At 52.5% G+C, this 15,219-nt stretch overlaps 1 protein-coding gene across 1 annotated transcript in view; it reads right to left on the bottom strand.

The window, feature by feature from the left end:
- Positions 1 to 3,327: 3,327 nt before the first annotated feature.
- LOC122374270 (collagen alpha-1(XV) chain-like) overlaps positions 3,328 to 15,219 on the bottom strand; it is a gene marked incomplete at its 5' end in the record, with an annotated part of 106,871 nt that continues 94,979 nt past the window's right edge. The window contains 2 exons of the mRNA XM_043352912.1: positions 3,328 to 3,693; positions 9,056 to 9,130. Coding sequence (XP_043208847.1) covers positions 3,328 to 3,693; positions 9,056 to 9,130 — 441 coding nt within the window. The remainder of the gene's footprint in view (positions 3,694 to 9,055; positions 9,131 to 15,219) is intronic.

Here is a 15,219-nt window from a genome sequence, read left to right as displayed (position 1 = left end):
CGGAAAGGAGCGATCCGAACTGCATTTTCAACTGATTAAGTGCCCGTGGATTACAGTCGAATATGCATCGCATTTCTTCTCAATCGAGTCCAGATAAATCTCCGATGAAGACTGTATTTGGCTTTTAACAATGCGCACAACAGAAGGGTACCCAAATCAATCAGACCCTGAAAGTCCTGATAGCTATCAATCTCCACAATTCCGCATACCCTGCCGTAGGCTACCGGAAGTCACCTGCCCAAAGTTACCATACCCGATTAGGCCGGCTGGAGTCACAGCCGTCGAGTCTGGCGGAGTCGTGACTGGCTCTCCGGCCCCCGCGGCGGCCGCTCGGCACTGACCGCGGCTCACGGCCCGGCTCCCCTCCCCTCAGGATCAGTGGCACCCCACCGAGATCAAATTTGCCCAGCTGGTGCACGAGCGGTGCACGGGCGCGCAGCGAGCGCCGCATAGCAGCACACCGCTCCATGGACGGTCGGCCGGGCGCCGCTGTCAGGTGATCGGGCAAATACGGCGGCCAGAGACGGGTTCGGGAGAAGGCAAACAATGTCTGTCCGTCTCGGATCGGTGGTCAGGCGAGCGGACAAACACTGCTGAGGTGCACAGACCCACTGGCTGCTGCAGGTCCGCCAGCTCAGTCAGATAGACGCGTCGGTGATATCTGGTGTGTCAGTTGGAGGGGCGTGGAGAGGGCCGATGTCGCTGGCAGAAGAGTTTGGAGTCGTCCTTGATCGGTCGAACACGGTGTCAAACAGACTGAAGATGGGGTGAATCACCCGACAATGGAGGGCTGTCTGGGTAAAGCAAATCTGAGAGCGGCTGGCGGGTTTGTTCTATGAGTGACTCAGAGATCAGCAATTCAACATTAGAGGTTGAAGATAAGAGATTATAGATTGGAGACTGGAGACTGGAGACTGGAGAGAGAGAGAGAGAGAGAGAGAGAGAGAGAGAGAGAGAGAGAGAGAGAGAGAGAGGGGGGGGTCGAGGGAGGGAGCGAAAGAGGAAGATAGTAGGAGGCGCCCTGTTGGATACCACCCTGACCTCAGCCACCCTGCAGCGCTCCCCTGTCAGCCATTCTGACCTCAGTCCTCAGCTGCCCCATCGCCCCTGTCAGCCCGAGCCATTCTGACCTCAGCCGCCCGAGCGCTCCCCTGTCAGCCATTCTGACCTCAGCCCTCAGCTGCCCCAGCGCCCCTGTCAGCCAGCCATTCTGACCTCAGTCCTCAGCTGCCCCATCGCCCCTGTCAGCCCGAGCCATTCTGACCTCAGCCGCCCGAGCGCTCCCCTGTCAGCCATTCTGACCTCAGCCCTCAGCTGCCCCAGCGCCCCTGTCAGCCAGCCATTCTGACCTCAGCCGCCCGAGCGCTCCCCTGTCAGCCATTCTGACCTCAGCTACATCTGTCGTCGGCGGCTGAGTCAGAGATCTGATCTGGCTGGCAGGAGGGTGGGTCGGCCTGCTGGAACCATCGGCTGCAGACTGTCTGTCGACACTGGCGGTGACAGACCCGTGGCAACGCGCCCACATCTCGCCGGCTGTCGAGAGGCCGCCTATTTCAATGACGTAGCAGCAGTAGAATACGTTATCTTGGTGAATGGCCCGTTACCACCCTAACTTCTTTTAAATCACTTCGTTTGAATCTACTTTACGAGCATGCCAACCTTGCTCCTAATAAACAGCGACTTTGCTACCAACGCTGTCATTTTACGAGAGCATCGATAACCGCGTTACGTCTGACTATTTAATATGACACACGACGGTCTGATTACGTCACGGGTTGGAACCTTGACCCAGAAATGGGCGGCGGAGTCGCAGAGGAGCCTGGCCCGCGGCCCTCCAGACGCTCACTCATGTCCCGACCCCCGGCGGGCCGAGACCACTCACTATCGCAGACACGGAGACCGTTGTTTGGTCTCGGCTGACCGTGGGAGGATCTCCTGTGAGAACTGGCGCACATCCCAGTTTCAGCACGGCGGCTCGAAGCCACTCTCACCACACTCAGTCGACAGACGCTGAGGAGTTACTCAGAATCTATCCGAGCAGTTAGCAGTCATAATCCCTAACTAACGACATGTCCGATGATTGATCGCATTCGATCCACCAAACACAGACCATATCCTGCTCAATGGAGCCCAGAAACTGCTGATTACCGCGGGAAGAGCCGCCACTCATTCAGAGCCAGCCGAATGTCATCATGAGGAGAGATATAGCTGGGTGTGAACTCTGCTCAAGTCGAAACTCTCCTGGAGTTTATGTGAGAGAGGAAGGAGCAGGCTCTAAGTCCATCCAGGCTGCCAGGATTAAACTCCAGCACTCAGTGTGCATATCGTCCAGGAGGCGTGCGACCGGTGCAAACACGCGGGACTCTAGCATCGGGCAGTCGTGACCACTCGATTTGACCCCACAGCGGGCACGGCGCACGTAAGATGCATCACTCCCACCTCGACTGACATGAATAATGGATAGCAGGTCAGCACAATATGTTAACGGACTTTCATCGGTGTTGTGGGACATATTTCCGATTTGTAGCTTGACGTTAGTGGTAGTCGGACTGCGCGGAGCCACCGTGAAATTCGAATCACTGGAGTCAAGTGGTCATAACTCATAACCCTAAAATGAGGACGATAGAAGTTCAGAGAAGTCTTGTTACATAGGAGCTGGCCGGCGCCGTGTCCTATTCACCCTAAATCAGTGCCATACTCCATCACTTCTTCCGCCTATCATCCATCCAACACAACCTTCCTATTAAAGGGACTATCCCACCTTTAACATGGGGTTTGAGTTGAGATAGCCAAGTTTGCGGCGAGGTTAAGAAACCACTATCTATCTAGGTTGCAACCCCCGCGGCCCTTGGTGTTGAAGAAATTCGTTCCCTTCATTTGAAAATGGGCCTTGTACAAGGCCCTATCTTCAACATGGAGCGACCGTTAGTGTGACGTCACCTCGTTTAGTCATTCTGATTTAAATGGGTTTGTTCGTTGAAAAATCGCTTAAAACTTGGTCTGAACTTTGTTGTGGTGCCTACAGAGTAAAAAGAATCAGCTTTATGACAGTAATGTGGCCTGGGGAAGGAGGTAATTTTGGGCTGTGACGTCACATATTTGAAAGTTTGTGTTTGGAATATGGGAAGCCTAAGATGTTTAATGAAAAATAAATGCCAGAACCGTGTTCCTGGTCATCCAATCTATAAAGTCGGGCACAATTTAACTGGTTTTAACAACATTTTAGAAGGTGGGATAGTCCCTTTAAATCCCTGTACCACTTCCGGTTTGATCGTCGCACCTTCGTTATGTCACCGTCACACCTCCTCATACTCCTCCCCATTCCGGTCACACCCCCACCGCTCGCGCCCGGCACAGAATGAAGCCGTCCGACGGAGACCGCTGGCGGCGCACCCTCTGTCGTCGGGCTCTCAGTCGGTCGGCGCCATCAGTCTTACCGGCCCGACCCGGCGTGTCCGACCGCCTCCGAGGCAGCCACTCCATCATCGCGCCGCCGCTGCTGCCGTCCGCACCCCGGTCAAACGCCGGGCCGGCCACCAGACAGCCGCCGCTGCCCCGCACCCCGCGGTCAAACGACGGGCCGGCCACCAGACAGTCACTGCTGGCGGCTGCCGTCCGCACCCCGGTCAAACGACGGGCGATCCGCGCCGCGCGCAGATTGCCCGAGCACCTCACGACACCTGCTCCGATCATCTGTGAGACGCAGCGCAAACGTCGGCAGCACAGGCAGTCGACGTTTTCATCGACCGAATCTTCCGCGCAAGACTTTTTCAGACTTCCACAGCAGCTGGACATGCAGAGGGTATGTAGAAGCCGTAAACTTCATAGTTTCCATGACGGCACGAAGGCCGGCAGCGATGAGGATCCTTTTAACGACCGCCAAGTTAGGAGTAAATTGAAGCCATTGCCGGCGGAGGGGCCGCGTTTGCTCACCCCTTCAGCTGCCGGGAGCTGTGAGCCAACTTCCGTAGCGGACTGAGACTGAGTGGGGCGCAGTCAGGAGTTTTCAGAGCCAGGCGCCGCCGGAAGCAAAGCCGCCATCTCCCGAAAACGAACCTTCTTGTGAGCAGTCCGTCTTATCAGACTATGATCATGACTAGAAGAATGGGCCACTAAGGAGACTCCTATGGAATGGCAATAGCCAGCTCCGTTCTGTGTGGAAGGTCTTTGGATCAAAACAAACTTTCGGAAGTCTTTTTCGACCAGATTCAACCCAGCAAATGGCCATAAACAGGTGCGGCTCGTTTGCTCGGTTACGGGGATTATGGCAGAGCTCGGTCGTGCTGTGCCAGCCAGCGCCCCCGGCTGTACGGACACGAGCCTGATCCGTCTCTAAACAGATTCTTTGGTCCGGTGGCATGTCTACAGGGCACAACCTCGCTTTATGCCTCAGAGACTGGGATAGCCCCAGCGTGTGCACCTGTGCCACCTGGGGTCAATGACAAGAAAGATGGAGATCGGGGCTGCCTCGTCTGGCGGTGCCGAACAATCCTTGTCACTGCCGTGCTCCCTTGAATTGTGTACTTGCAAAACACAGTGTGCTTGACTGCAAGAAAGCAAACAACATAGACCGGACATCTCTTCTTTCAATATTCGTCTTCAACTGCAGACAGTGTTATGTTAAACCCTACTGTCGTAGTGCACCTGAAGTGCACGGAGTACTCTCAACGGTAGCGCAAATACGGGAACGAGTGGTGCGTTTACTTGCTCGGTCATTGCTTTTATCTATACGACCATCATTGCTCAATGTTGGACCTAGCTCAATGCCACTGCATTTGCACTGAAATATGAAGATGATGAAGATGATACCAAATAATATACCTACGTAGTCATCCTTAAGAGACGACAAGGACCTCACCCATTCTGAGGAATAGTCGGAGAGAACCACACTAGCCGGGCAGGGCAGGTGATGTAAGCGGAACGGTACAGTGGCGCACCTTTCTAGGGAATGAATAATGCAAACTACGAGAGAACAATGAAAAAAAAATATCGGCTTCTTGCAACGGAGAGCTTTCGGGAAACAATGTCACATAAATTTATTGCCTACCAAAGATTGCCAGTAGCCACAACCGAACTAAAGTTGGATTTGTTTTCTAAAAGCCGTTTTTTGGAGGTGCTTAATCCCACTTTTTTCTGTTCCATTGTTCATACTTATCCCTGCCAGATGCAGCGAAGCCTGTGATAATTATAACCTGTTCCTCCTGTCACCGTGGCTGGGCGCGGACAGCCATAAATAAAACCCCTCCGTCCGTGGCTCGCGCTGGACGCGATTGTCTGCGGTACGCCGCTGCTGCATGATTCAGCGGTGAGTTACGGCTCCAGTCGGCGATAGACCACCGCCCGTGGGAGGTCAGGAGCCCACGGAGCCGTGAGTTGTGTCAGAAACCGGCTGATAGAGCGCACACCGCACGGCGCCGCGCTCTATTTGAGTTGGCAGGGTGTGGAAAAATGAGCAGCGCAGGCGCAGGAGGACGCGCTAGGAACTGCTCGACCAGGAAGCAGCGTCGTGCCTGACCAGGAGGCACGGAGGGGGCTGGCGAGAGAAACTAGTGAGAGACTGGTGAGGGAAACTGGCGAGGGAGACTTGTGAGAGGTCGGTTAGAGGGGCAATACCACAGGCTGGGGTCGAGATCGAACAGCATCAGCTATAATCAAATCCTGATCAAACTTCAACGGGCTTGTTCTTATTATACCTAGCTACACAACCTAACATACAAAACCAATGAGACTTCTGGGAAGGGCAGCATGACCAGTAATGCAATCAACGTCCCGTGTCATTCGAATTCAGCGATTTATGGTTGAGCAACTCTGGTACGAACCTCTCCTTGGTTGACATATAGACTTTGGACATGAATGCATGACGCAGCCAAACATTGCCGAGGACCTCACAAGGAGATATCACAAGGGACCGCAGTGACAGTCACGGTCGGCCGCCAAACAGGTCAATGCACCGCCCCAGACAGTCTGCACCGGCGGCGGGACACCGTCCGAGAGCTGCAGACCAGCCCCGTGTCTCAGCCGCCGGCAACGGTGACAGCGCGGGTCAGAGCACCGCCACGGGCCCTTGGCTTTCTGCAAATAGTTCCTCGGCACTCTACACTCACTACAGTCTACACTCAGAAGCTACAGAAGCACTGTGCGGTGGTGCTCATTTTTCTACATCGACTTTCTCGGCACTCATCCACACCTACGCGCTGTGCAGACTGCACGTCCTCATCTTCCTCCCACCGCAAGGACTCGGGAGCACAATGTCTCCACTGTGCGCAGAACAGAGCCTCCTCTGCACCGATGGCAGTGTGACCGCGCCTGGCACGGTGCCCACAGCGGCCGCACGCGCAGCGCACACCGCCCCGCGGCACGTGGCCCGGACACCACCTGGAGGTCAGTCACACCGCTCCTCCCGACACGTCCGGCCACGCCGCGCAGAGCGCACACCGGAAGAAACTGGGCCAGCCTGCCAAACCCCTCGGACAGTGAGCGACCGACAGTAAATGTTTCTCAAAGTGTAGCTGTCTGTGTTCTGTCATCACCGTGGTCTTGAGCTGTCAGCGCGGTGAGCAGCTCATGGTACTCAGACCCGGGCTGCAGCGACGACAGACACAATCACAACACGCTCCAGTCTCGGTAGGTCACTCGCTCTTCTGGTGTCATGAGGCCACCAGGAGGCGTTGACTTGCTATTCCGAGAGACCGATCGCCGATGAAGCTCGCCCCCGATTTGGTAAGTTTGAGTGCGGTGCAGGGCGGCGGCGCGGCGCTCCGCACCTGTCACCGTTTCAGGCAGAGATAGGTGACCGGCTGACCAGACAGCCCCCAGCCCCCTCCAGCCCACTGGCAGGGCGCGCCGGGCGGCGGCTGTCCGACGGGTAAGCCCCCGCGCGGCTGATCCGGTGTGGTCCGGACTAAGCTGTCTGCGGCGGCGCCGGTAAAGGAAGGTGACGGGAGCGGTCGGACGCCCACCGGACCCGCGACGTTGGTAACAGACCTTTAGTGACAGACCTGCCCGCCGCTGGTGACAGACCAGACCGCAACAATAAAAAGGCCTGTCCTCAGTCTCGGACTGTCGTTAATGACAGACCAGACAGCCAGTGACAGACCAGACAGTCAGTGACAGACCAGACAGCCAGTGACAGACCTGACCGTCGTGGATGACAGACCTGGCTGCCGATAGTGACAGGCCTCCCCGCGATCTACACGAGCAGCTCGTCGGCGTAGCCCGTCGACCGGTCATGGCACTAGCCAAAAGCCCGCTAGTGATGCTTGCTAACGGTCAGTCAGACTGATCTGCAGAGTCTTTACAGCGCACGAGGCATCTGACTTAAACGCCTCAACATATCATTCTGTAAGAAATGAATATCAAGCACGGTCGTACTTGGTCATGCTTCACGAGATACGATAAATCCTTTTGCAGTGGCAGTTACGATGAATATTTGAAACAAGAAACTTTCAAGAAATTTTCCGCAGGAGTCACGGAAGCTCAAAACTTATTCTAGGAGTTGGATTTTTGTGTCAGCATTTTTATTCATGAGTCTTCATGTTCCTTGTTTCTTTCACGCTTTCGCGCTATAGTATTCCTTCACGGTGATAGTGAAGATCTCATGCAAATTTTGACACATTTATGCCCCTATTTGGCTGTCCTGACCTGACTTGACATAGAACCAAAAAACTTCCGGGACAGATAGGCATCTTTTTATCCCACGTATCCCGTTTTTCGATGGATCCCATGGGATCAAAAGCGCAATCGGCGTTAATAATTAGGCCTGTGACATGGCCAGTTTTACGGAAAGAAAAATCGCCGGCTCCGATTTTTTTCATGCGTATAGCGTACGAGTCGCTCACAAGTAGTACGTAACAACCCACTGGCGGATCCAGGGGATTTGCATTTGGGGTGCCCGAAATCGACGAAAATTCGCGGTTGTTCGAGAATAAAACGAAAAATAAACAACTTTTATGAGGGAAAGTATGCTTCAAACTGCACAGCGGTGCGGAAGGAATCGAAATCCGGCGAGTTTTTGGAATTTGGAGACACTTTTTGGTGGTATGCAGTATGCACCCTCAGCGTCCAATACCGCCTTTATGGGTCTCCCACGGTGTAACAACCTCGCAGAAATATATAGCCGCTTACATGAAAACTTATAAGCTATGTTGGCCGACGCTTCATGCGCCGGTGACTACTTAGTTTCCCAGCCTAAATGGTGAAACTTGTCAGTGTCTTTGACGCTTAAAACAATTACATACAGCCGGCGGCTTTTATGTTGGTAAAACTGGCCTCTTGTGACCTAACCCCAGGTCACCAACTATTTACATATTTTGTCTAGCCTAGCTCACATTCGTAATTTGACTTATCTTTAAAACTCTATAGGTAATCGATACTTGTTTGTAATATACGCCTGTTACATATAAACTTGTCATTAGGGTCAATAGGCACCATTGACCCTGCGAGGTCATGGGGGGTATCGAGGAGGGGGTAAATTCATTTATTTTTGCTTCAGATGTCAAACTTAGAAGGAAAAAGTGGGTACTGGAAATTTTGCGCCTCTGTCTGTAAGCGTTCGGGAACTGTCGCAAACATTCGTATGGGGGGGGGGATACTCCCCCGCGCCCGCGCGGGTCCAAAGCTCATGCATGTGTAGTTAATGAGTGCATTCACTTCACGCTCTAAGGCTATACCGACAGAGCTACTGAACGATGCACGATACGCCGACTCCTATCGACTGTAAAAAACGAATCCTTCAATGAATGTGTTTGTTTTCCTGTCTGAATCAAGGCGTTCTGCAAGATATCGATTCTTGAGGCTTCGGCAGGGGTATTCACCGCTACAGCTTTGCCTCATTGTTCGCAATCTATCCCCCGTTTCACCTTAGTCACTTCACTAGGACGGTTATCAGCATGCAGTGCAAGCACAGGGGAACTGCCCGCTCTATGGGTAAGCAGAAGGACGATAGCGGAGCTGGGCAAACACCGGCGGCGAGCGCTGCGCTCCGGCGGCGAGTGTGGCGCACTGGCGCGCCGGGGTCAGCTGAGCGGGCCGGCGCCAGAGCCGCTCGAACACTCACCTCGAACTTGAACGCCTCGCAGTGGTGAGGCGCCACCGCCGGGTCGTCGTAGATCTTCAGGTCTTGCAGCGAACCCTTCAAGGCAAGCAGGCCCAGAAAGGTGAGCGCCAGACGCAGGAGGGACGTCATGGCTGGCGGTCCTGGTCGGGTAAGGATCACACGTGCTCGGTAGGGTAGGTAAGGACGGGGCGGCTAGATAACGTGCCGCCTACAGAGACCACTGGTTAGCTCCCGGCGGTCACACCACCCTTACGGAGCTCCTGGGGCAGCTACACGTGCGCCGTGGCTGGCTGCGCGCTGGGCATACAGCGTGCGGGGTCAGGTCCACTCCCGGCACAACCCGCCGGCCGCCAGCGCCGGCGCAGACTGGGGCGGACCGAGCCGGCGCCGCCGCCGCCGTCCGCCTCCCGTCGGCGGGGTGGGCGGGGGCGGGGCGCCTTCACACTGCCCGACCGGTCCGCCGCGCCGCCGCTGTCCAAACTCGGCCGCGATGGTAGGTACTGTAGGGTCGCAATGACCGCCCACATTTGGGCGGTCAGTACTGCGCACAGGGGATGGGATGAATAGTGCAGTGCCGCAGTGCGTTTTATATCGCTGGTCATTCACCGCGCACGGATACCTTCGGTCACACTAAGGCGCATACCTGGGTGTGCTGATTTAACTCCGGTCACTCTAAGGCGCATACCTGGGTGTGCTGATCACCGGCACCCTCCTTATTGAGTTTTACGCCGTACTTATCTTACGAAGCTTCTTTCCATTACGAATTGTGTCGAATGCACATGGTTGATTACACCATTACCTGCTCCCTGTCAATACGGATGCGCTGACATACCTACTACTCGGTATCATATTCAGATAGGAACAGTGCCGTTTTTGTTTTTGTTCGGTGTTTGACGTTCCTGGTCAGCATTGAACGAAGGTTGGTGGCCTGGGTCAACTGTTTGTTTTATGCCAAAGTTTTGTTTCAAAATTAGTTGCTTCATCTATTCAAGACTGGTCCATAAGATGAAGAACATTGTGTCCATATGACAGAATAGGTACTGAGGATAAAGTCAAGATTACACTACATATTTCTTAATTCTAGACAATTCAGTTAGACGCATTTAAACACATAATCAGCCTTCATTAATTTGAAATCGGCTCTTCTTTAGTAGTTAGATATGTCAGAAGGTCAGCGCCCGTATGCAATCAACATCATGTGTCTTAGTAAGCCAGTAAGGACAAATGAGCTTGGTTCGGACAACATGCGCGTACCTTTAAGGTACTTTTACCATGGCCAGCAGCACGGAGCAATTAGTGCAACACCTACTTTTGCCATGTTAAACGATTGCCGTTAGACCAACTGGTATACCATATCCAATATCCGAAACTTACGCATGATTTAGGAAGTGCATCGGTCTCCTTAATCAACCAGCCGGCGTCTGTTCGACATTTCCACCCCATGGCCCGCATCTGAACATGCTGACCTCCTGCGCGTCATTTCGGGTGGGTAGTGCTGAGAGGGCACTGGTCAGCTGAGCGCGGCCAGCCCCGGCTGGGATCGGCCTGTCATCGGCAGCTCCCTCATTAACGGTAAACCGCTCCAGATCCGCCGTAATGCCGCGGCACGCTGACCTCATGGTCCTCCTGGGGCGGCCGAACAGGTCAGCAGTCACCGCTGCCGTGACCTGGCCCTGCAGTCGCACCCCGGGCCAGTGCTGATTCACCCCCGACATCCGCCTAGTCCCTATAGGATACCTTACCCAGCCCCATCGGCGCCACACCGTCACCGCCCGCATTCCGTGACCCTGCAGAAAAGGTTTGCCAATAGCTGATGCCTAGGTCAATGCCTGACGGTGACAATGCCTCCGAGGTGATTTTCATCCTCCCCTCCCCAGCGCTTGCCCCGCTCATTTGTTTTTCATCCCGCCACCACTTCTTTAGTGCCTCCATGCCCTTCAATTCATTCTGGTTTGTTTTTCTAACCCGTATGAGCTGTAACTCATTCCGCAGCATCTGTCTCTCCAGCCCTCCGTGCATCTGCTCTCCTCCTGCCCGGTCCTCTCGGTTTCACCCTGCTCCGACCCGCACCCTTCCTCCATCCGCCCCCGTGTCCGGGTGCCCCCAACTGCAGAGCAGCCCTGTCGGGTGGCCATCCCGCCCAGACGGGTCAACAAACCCCTGTCTGTGTGTACCGCCCCGGGCGCCGCGGCGAACCCGTCGGGGGCGCCAGCTCTGGGCGCTGTGGGCGCCGCACAGTTACCGATCAGCGCACGAACAGCTGGAAGGCCGGCCACCGCAGCTTTTAGCGACAGGGTGCGAGCTTGGAAATGCTTAGTGCAAAGGATAGCAGTCTGGAAAATCGGCGCTTTCTTCTTGATTCCAAGGTTATTCCAATAAGTTTTTTTAGTTCTTGATTCCAAAAGTTCTTCATTCCAAATATGTGTTGTTGCAAATATGCATGTGTTGCAAAAAACATTACCATTATGTGTTGAATGCTTTCTCCACAGTAGAGTTGATAAGTTGTCGTCGGTATCATCAAATTCCCTCAATTCTCTCAAGTGTTCTTTTATTCTTTTTTATATAGGAAACGTACACTGCTTTCTGAATTATGGCTTCTACAGATTCCAAGTTCTAAGTTCAACGATCTTAGAACTTGGATCTTAGATCTTAGATCAACGACTCAACGATCTATGTTTTGTACAATGTGGAAGATCAAGAAGTTAATATATTATCCGCTTCCAGAAAATATGCTTTGCTTGCAAGTCACCGCAATGACAGCATCTAAAAAAGTTTCAAGTTTCAACAATACATTGCAACGAGAAAATAAGCAAACAATTATAATTCGTTTGATGACATCTGGCGAGCTCCGATGATCACTTCTTATATGAAGCTATTGAGTGGAGCTCCGTGAACTCATGAAAATATTTCATGATTCATGGTTAAAATAATTGATCAATGCCTATTGTTATGCTGCCTTTTGCAGCGTTTTCGAACAATCTGATTCAAATTGTACAGTCCCGTACAGTCTGGAAAATTGTTCGTTCCAAAGAAGTGCAAAATTGATCAGTGCTTGAACTGCAGCTTCCTGGTCTGCAATGTAGCGGTCGGCCGCCACCTAACGAGACAGCTGGCGCGGCCGCCGCGCCGCCAGTTCAGCCGCCGTCGCTCAGACCATGCTGTTTATGTTTTTGGTGACGTGAGGAGGCGGCGGCCAGCGAAAACTGGATACCGTTGGCTGCGGTCTGAGGCGCCGCCGCAGCATTTATCACTGGGAAGTGCTGCAAACCTGAGTAGGTATTGTTCTTGGCTCAGAGTCGCGGCCACTGCAGTGGCGGATTAGCAGCGAGTAGGTAGTCAGAGTCAAACGCGTGTCAGTGCCAGACATTGTAATACAGCATACCGCCATCAACCGGAGGCGTGCGGCGCCGAGAACGGAGGCTAATATGTATGTCTATGTCAGCGGGACTGTGTCTCCAGGAGGTGTCTACATGGTGTGATCCACCCCACTTGTTAGGCTGCCCTCGTAGATGGGTCTTTTGAATACAGGTGCGCGCTTTGGAAATATAATAAACCATTTCAATTGGCGAAAAGCTCACATTTTAAATAGGTGCGATGTTTAAATCAACATTGGCCAGCCGCAAAGTGACCGTACACTGTAAAAAATATTGACTAGCCCCTCGTCAAATGATTCTCAACGCTAAATGTCGGGGGTACAGACTAGTTTTGCATCCTACTTTTGACACACGCTGCGAGCCCCTGGCTTGTTTTGTGTTCGTCAGATGACAGTTACCAGGTGTCGGTTAGTTTTTACCACGTCCCAAAAATAGCTGGAGCGTTTCTGCCTTGTTTTGGAAGCAGGTCCTCGTTAATGCTGTGTATGATAACAAAGTACCTAGTAACAATAATAACGAAAAACAATGTCAAAACGAGGGCGGCTTGTTTAGTGACGATGCTCAAAAGAAGCATCGTCTTGTTCCTACTTAACGAATGAAGCTCAAACTAGGTCAAAACTAACGTATTGCTCAACCCATAGTCAGATGACCAGCAGATCCTACGCCGCCCAATCCAGTCATCGAATTTGCCAGCGAATTCGTTTGAAGACCATCATATTATTAAATATCGGTGGTCTTCAAACGAAATCCCTTACCAGTTTGATGACGAATTCATCCGGCCCATTCCAAAAACGCTCAAGATAAAATGAAAGTGTATTTCTGAAATAATATGCTTTCTTGCAATGCACCTTTCGTATATCAAGCGAATCTTTCACTTCCAGCGCCCGTTTACAGTTATCAATCGAATCAGAAGCATGCACATACCTATCGATAGATCTGAACCTAAGAACACAGACGACATTTTGTAGAGTACCTGTCTGAGCCTATGCAGTGGAGCCCGTGAGCCGCCCAACCGCAGCTGCCTCATGAACTTGATGATAGGTCTGAACCTCAGATTGGCCAGAGCTTGGCCGTCAATAACCAGCTTATTTATATCCACAGTTGTAGTGACTTAGGGTTTGGAATTTGCCAAACCTAAGTTTTGATTACCAAGAGAAGTTTTGTACTTCTTGCACTTGCCCTTTCTTCATAACTTTGGCGGAAATCGTCGTAGTGAAACTTCAGTGTTCCGTTAGCTGTCGGTTCTTGAGAGAGTTGGCCAGGCCGGACACCGGGGGCGGCTCCACAACTTTCGAAAAATTAAACCTAAGTCCTATTGCACTGCATGGAGAGCAATTCATTTAAAATCGCTCTTGTTCCCCCCCCCCTCGACAACTTTGCAAACGTCTCTGCGCGATTTGGTTGAGAATAATGGCTTATGGCAAGTTATTGAATCAGAACGTCGATCACTGCAGGTCATATATCGGCAAGCAATTCTTCATAACTAGACACTGCACAAATGGAAACGATACAGGTTTGCCCAGTGATAAACACTCGCACTGCACAGACTCGCGCACCCCCGACCGAACGCGGCACGGCCAAGGCCATATAACCGGCACGGCACAGCGCAACAGCTGGCGCCGGGAAGCCGGGAACGCATTAAGTGAAGGATTCACAGGTGCGCAACTTTATTGCGAACAATAAAAACCTACCGCAAACGATTAAAAAAAAAAGTTTTTGGGCAATCGGAAATACAAATGTATTGACTTATAGAAATAAAATTGTCATTCACCTTCCAAATAACCCAACAATTTATTTGCCGTAAAAAGTGTCTGGAAATGGAAAGTTGCTAACATGATTCAGCAAGTAGGGAAACGCAGCCGCTACCTGGCGAATAATCTCAGGCTGGTTTAGTGACGAGTGCATTGCTACGGCTTGTTCCTCAACCTTCACAGATTACTATGACAAAACTACCCCTAGTATTTTGATCATCCTGAGGCTGGCTTTCACCTAATAATTTGATGAGGGTCTTCCTCGTTTCGGATTGAGGCGAAAACAAACGTCAAACAACCTTGATAGTTAATTCAGCACTTCAAAACAAAGGTACACCTAGGGTATCATTACAATACCGGGTCATAACGATCTGGATAGTTCTCAGCCTGTAAGCTAACTAAGCGGTAACTAGTCAAGTGGTAGGTACCGGAAGCATTGACAACCTGGTGACTGTTTCGAGACCCTTGTTTTGACACATAGCTCGTCAATATTTTTTACAGTGTATCTATGAGTCATGTTGTTTTGACATTGGCTGACACGAGGCGAGGTCTCTGGAACCGTGATGTCATGACTACTCGACATGACTCACGACTCCGGGATGTGATCCAGTAGTCATGTCTCTAGTCTTGCAGAGCCGTCATCTATCTCGTTCAGACGCGTCCGTATTTCTCCGTTCGTTAGCCGCCGCCTGCCGTCCGATCTTGTAGCACACCTCGTCAATAACATCCACGGTATCACGGCTGGCTCTCCGAGACAATGCCAGGCATGTCGTTCGTTTGCAGGTAGACAGTGGCCCAGCACATCCGTGGCGCACCTCTGCTACTGCGCCGTGACCGGTCGCCACTGGCACTGCGCCATGATTGGTCTCTACTGCGCCATGATTGGTCTCTACTGCGCCGTGATCGGTCGCCACTACGCCATGATTGGTCTCTACTGCGCTCTGATCGGCGCCTAAACGCCGCCTGATCGGGCCGAGATGTTCCCTCAGCAGCCCGCGTGGCAGACCGAGGTGAACAAGCAGTGTCCTCCATCAGTTAC

This window comes from Amphibalanus amphitrite, unplaced genomic scaffold (genome assembly GCF_019059575.1).
Source record: "Amphibalanus amphitrite isolate SeventyFive unplaced genomic scaffold, NRLGWU_Aamphi_draft 001631F_arrow, whole genome shotgun sequence".
Lineage (NCBI taxonomy): Eukaryota > Metazoa > Arthropoda > Thecostraca > Balanomorpha > Balanidae > Amphibalanus > Amphibalanus amphitrite.
This window is presented reverse-complemented; position numbering and strand designations above follow the sequence as displayed.